General features: G+C 49.0%; 1 protein-coding gene across 1 annotated transcript in view; it reads left to right on the forward strand.

The window, feature by feature from the left end:
* Window positions 1-123: 123 nt before the first annotated feature.
* T265_13995 (hypothetical protein) overlaps window positions 124-4,265 on the forward strand; it is a gene marked incomplete at both ends in the record, with an annotated part of 24,062 nt that continues 19,920 nt past the window's right edge. Inside the window, 2 exons of the mRNA XM_009171552.1 lie at window positions 124-725; window positions 1,422-1,591. Coding sequence (XP_009169816.1) covers window positions 126-725; window positions 1,422-1,591 — 770 coding nt within the window. The remainder of the gene's footprint in view (window positions 726-1,421; window positions 1,592-4,265) is intronic.

Raw genomic sequence — 4,265 nt, forward strand, 5'->3', positions numbered from 1 at the left:
GTGAGTTACGTAGTTTCCTCGGTCTGGCATCATACTACCGGAGATTTATCAAAGGATTTGCCGCCGTCAGTGCACCACTCCACAGGCTTACCCAAAAAGATCGGAAATTTTCGTGGACTGTAGAGTGTGATGAAGCCTTCAGTCGTCTTAAGCAAGCACTAACATCCCCACCTATTTTGGCATACCCGAACTTCTCACCTTATGCAGGAGGAATAAACTGGGAAGAAGAGCAATTCAGGGACACAGATATTGGCGAGATTTACCGCCTCCAGCTGCAGGGTAACTCCAAACCTTCTGGGCGCCTGATGGCCTCGAGATCCTCGGCAGCACGGAGTCTGTGGTCACGATGGGGGCAACTACGGATTATATCCCGAGTGCTCCACCTTGTGGATAGCCATAAAGAAAATACTTACCACCCTCGTGGATCGTTACGAAAGGAACGGTGGGACGAACACATTCCGCTATGTTTGCTGGCCTATCGAGTAGCTACACACGAGTCGATAGGTTATGCTCCGGCGTTTTCACAACTCGGTCACGACCTCCGATTACCTTCAGACGCAGACGCGCCTGTGGTTCCTGCAGACCTGGTTGTCCCTAACGAATACGCCCGATCACTCCAAGAACGCCTGTCCGCGGCACTACAAATCGCCCGTGAAAACATCGGATATGCACAGCAACACCAGTTAACTGTGTACGATGGCAAATCACGCGGACCTCTGTACGAAGTAGGCGACTTTGTGCTTCTACACCGGCCGAAACCACCACCGGGTGCGCCCACGAAATTCCATCACATGTGGCAGAGACCTTATGTTATCGTTATTAAGAGGCCAAACAACACCTGTCATTCGTGACCCTTCTTAGCCACATACGGATGTACAGTGTTTACATTGCAATCAGCTAAAGCCCTACCCTTCACCCCGTCCTGACACCCAGCCGTCTACGTCCTCGTATCCCCCACCTGTCAGCCATACTGTTGAGATCAGTACATCCGACACGAACACTCTTTCTGAGCACTGAGGACAGTGCTCATACTCGGGAGGGGCAGTGTAACGCATTTGAAACTCGACTGTATCTGCTTGCACGTCTCTCATATGACCTTATGTGTGCCTATCTCTCTCCCCCTATTGCAGGTATCACAGACGAGCCCCAGGCAGGAAAGAGTAAGCCTCTTGTACACCCCCCTGATCGACCTTGACCTGACTTTGTAACCCCGACTTCCGGTTTCGGTTTCGGTTTAATACACGTGTGTCGTTGCCACGCTCCGGTGTTCTTTTCTGTCCCACCCGACCTGTGCGCATGCGTGCTGTGTATATCGTGTGGATTCATTAATACCAGTCAGTATATCTGCACATTTTCAGAACTGAGTGTGCGGTCGCTACATCCTCTCGAACGTCGAATACCGCTGACGTCCCACGCTACAGCGTTGCTCTACTGTAATGCAAGGTCAATACACGGGATTTCGCGTTCGGATAACCTCTTCGCAATTGGGCGACGTCGTTGGAACTGTGTGCAGCGTCTCGGAGAATAAAATCGAACTTTCAAATGCTTACCTCAATGGTCAGAGCACACTGCTACCCTCAGTAACAGTAGAGTAAGCGAACGTGTGTAGTCTTCATTGTGTATATGCGCACTGATTTAATATGATATTTAATATGATAGTAGTCACATCCACTTACTAGTGTTTGGGGTATGTTTGCATCTGAAAGCAGAGGGTTGAGCGCCCTAGTTATCCCCTGCGAGTAGACGTAGGCACAACTCTCTGCTGGTCGATTGCAAGCGATCTGTTGTTCAGTTGTAGGTGGTACAATATGCTGACAACTTTGTTCCAACCCCAAACCACGCTCTTTTTTTACTGGTAAGACAATAGTCCGAATCCTGTTCTGTGTGCAATTATCACGAACGGGAGGCACTATGTGGTTCGTGGCTCGCCTGGATAACTTCATCCATAACCTCTGCAGCATGAATTTTGGGGGACCTTAAGCTTTCCCTCGTCTGAATCGCTCGAGACTGACGACTTCTCAAGCCTTCAATGTAAACGGGGGTTCCCCATAGTCAGTACGAACCTAGAATTCCTACGACAAACTCTTGAGGTACTGGAAGGTCGGTTGCTCTCACCACACGCACATTGAATGTGCAGTTCATATGTGCATCTCATGGCTCAATTATTGACCTGCAGTCGTGTTACGAACTTTGCGCTTACATGACCAATACTAGAAGTGGCTTTGAGCCACCGAATCATTCATGCCAGGTGGGTCAGGTCAGATGTCTGACGAACACGGTCCTTCTGATCCTTCAGGCTAGAGATGTACATGTTTGATGGCTTATTCTTTAAAAATATGACGTGCTGGTGCCTTCTGTCAAAGACTGCTTCTTTGCAGTGTGCAGTCTCCTCACGCGCTCGTTCGGAGTCACCTTTGCTTTTTAGGGGCCACGCAAGCGGCGCGTAACTAACTTAGCAACTGAGGGCTGGCAGATCATGGAGGACGGTCTTTTGGATTCTTCCGACGGCTCTACCGTCAAATGTCAATTCTTACCGTAACGAGATCGTCATATCCTTGCACAATCATGGAGTTCAGCTTGTGGCACGACGCTGCCAAGTTCTCTCAAACACTGGATATCAAATAGAACAGTGGTGTTGCTCGAATCTCGGAGAAATGTTCCAGCCTGTCCCGAACGTAGCTCGGCCCGATGAATCATCAGACATTTAGTGAAATTGACCGTGTTCCCTGAAAGTTAGTCCTGGTGGACAGGTAGGGATACGCAATTGAAGGCGATCAAGAATGTCTGGAATACCTGAAGGTCACTTCGGTCGCTCCGTGCTGGTAAACGTTGAAACCGCCGATGAGTGAAACGATCAGAAATGAAACTAATGCAGCCATCGCCTTGAAAGGTTGGTTGAACGTTGAAGAACAGTTTAGCTGACTCTCATCAACTCAACTCCTTAAGAACTATATGAACCCGAGTGGAACGTCGACATCAGTCCGCCAGCGAGAAGAAAATCCAGTATGCAATTCGATTGCATCTGCGCAACAAAGTACCTGATGCGGAAGGTTTGACTACTGCACTCTTCAGAGGTGACGAGTCACTTGTGGCCGATCAGACGGCTTTCCTCCTAAAATACTGGAATGAAGATGGAATATCGGCCCAAATGATAGGGACCACGAAATGAGACAAGCTAATGGTCTATGCCCCTGAAAGATATGACTGTCGCACAGCCAGTTGCGATTTTGCATCATATCTATCGCTTTCATTGCGTAGCTTTCACTTCCTGTCATCCTGGACAAACAGATTCATTTGTCTTCAGTGCACAGGTTGTGCCATCATTGACAGCAACCCGGAAATAGAACACTGGTGCTTCACTGCCGTCGACTCTCATTCCCTTATTCCTTATCCTCGCTGATTGAACATGCTGCATCTAAGACCGCTGCTTTTCAGTGCACTTATTGTGAGCTGAAAATCTTAACTGAGCTGATCACCTTCCATAAAGAGTACTCCTCGACCATTGAGCCGAGCACTTTGAGGAACAACCCTGGAGACCTCTTTTGGCCTGTTGTGCGTATCAGCTGGAACAGTTTACCCGCACACCTCGATTTTCTCGCCCCCTTCCTCTCTCTGGCTTTCTTGATCCACCAGGCTTCTCGATCCGCACAGATGCTGTTTTCAACCTGAAATACTCTCGACCAGGAGGAATGTGTCCGAGCTCCGAGGAATCTTAGTGTTACTCGAGATCCGCTGCTTAGTTCTAGTTGGTTGCGCTACTCCACAAACGCAGTACCAAGTCTCTTGCAGGATTGCGGACGGCAGCTCCTAGTAAGGGTCAACATCAGTTAGTGTATTGTCTGGAAGGGCTTCAGTGGGTGGTTTTGAAAGCTCAAGATAGCTCGATCGTTAAGGTGCTACTTACTGACCGAAAAGTCAATGGTTCGAACCCAACCTGCCCCTCTCGACTTCTGTCTAAGCTTAGGCAAGCTGACAGTTCCTCAGGTCTTGTGCTTCATTCAGGTGGCATAGCATCTAGGCGCCGAATTGGTGTTACAGCTCAACGTTTATTCACTGTTATTAGGGGGGTTCTGGCAGGCCTGTTTCAGATCAAGATCCGAGAGCTCCTCAACGATCAGGCGAGGTGCGCATATCGTGCGCGCCTCTGAAAAGTGTAACGAAAGGCAGCAGCGAACAAGCGAGTGATCAAAATCTTTATGAGTCTTCTAGGACCAGCATCATCATCGACTGTATGACATCAGTGTTCAACACCGATGCTTCACTGC

The sequence above is a fragment of the Opisthorchis viverrini genome (genome assembly GCF_000715545.1).
Source record: "Opisthorchis viverrini unplaced genomic scaffold opera_v5_127, whole genome shotgun sequence".
NCBI classification, from domain to species: Eukaryota; Metazoa; Platyhelminthes; class Trematoda; order Opisthorchiida; family Opisthorchiidae; genus Opisthorchis; species Opisthorchis viverrini.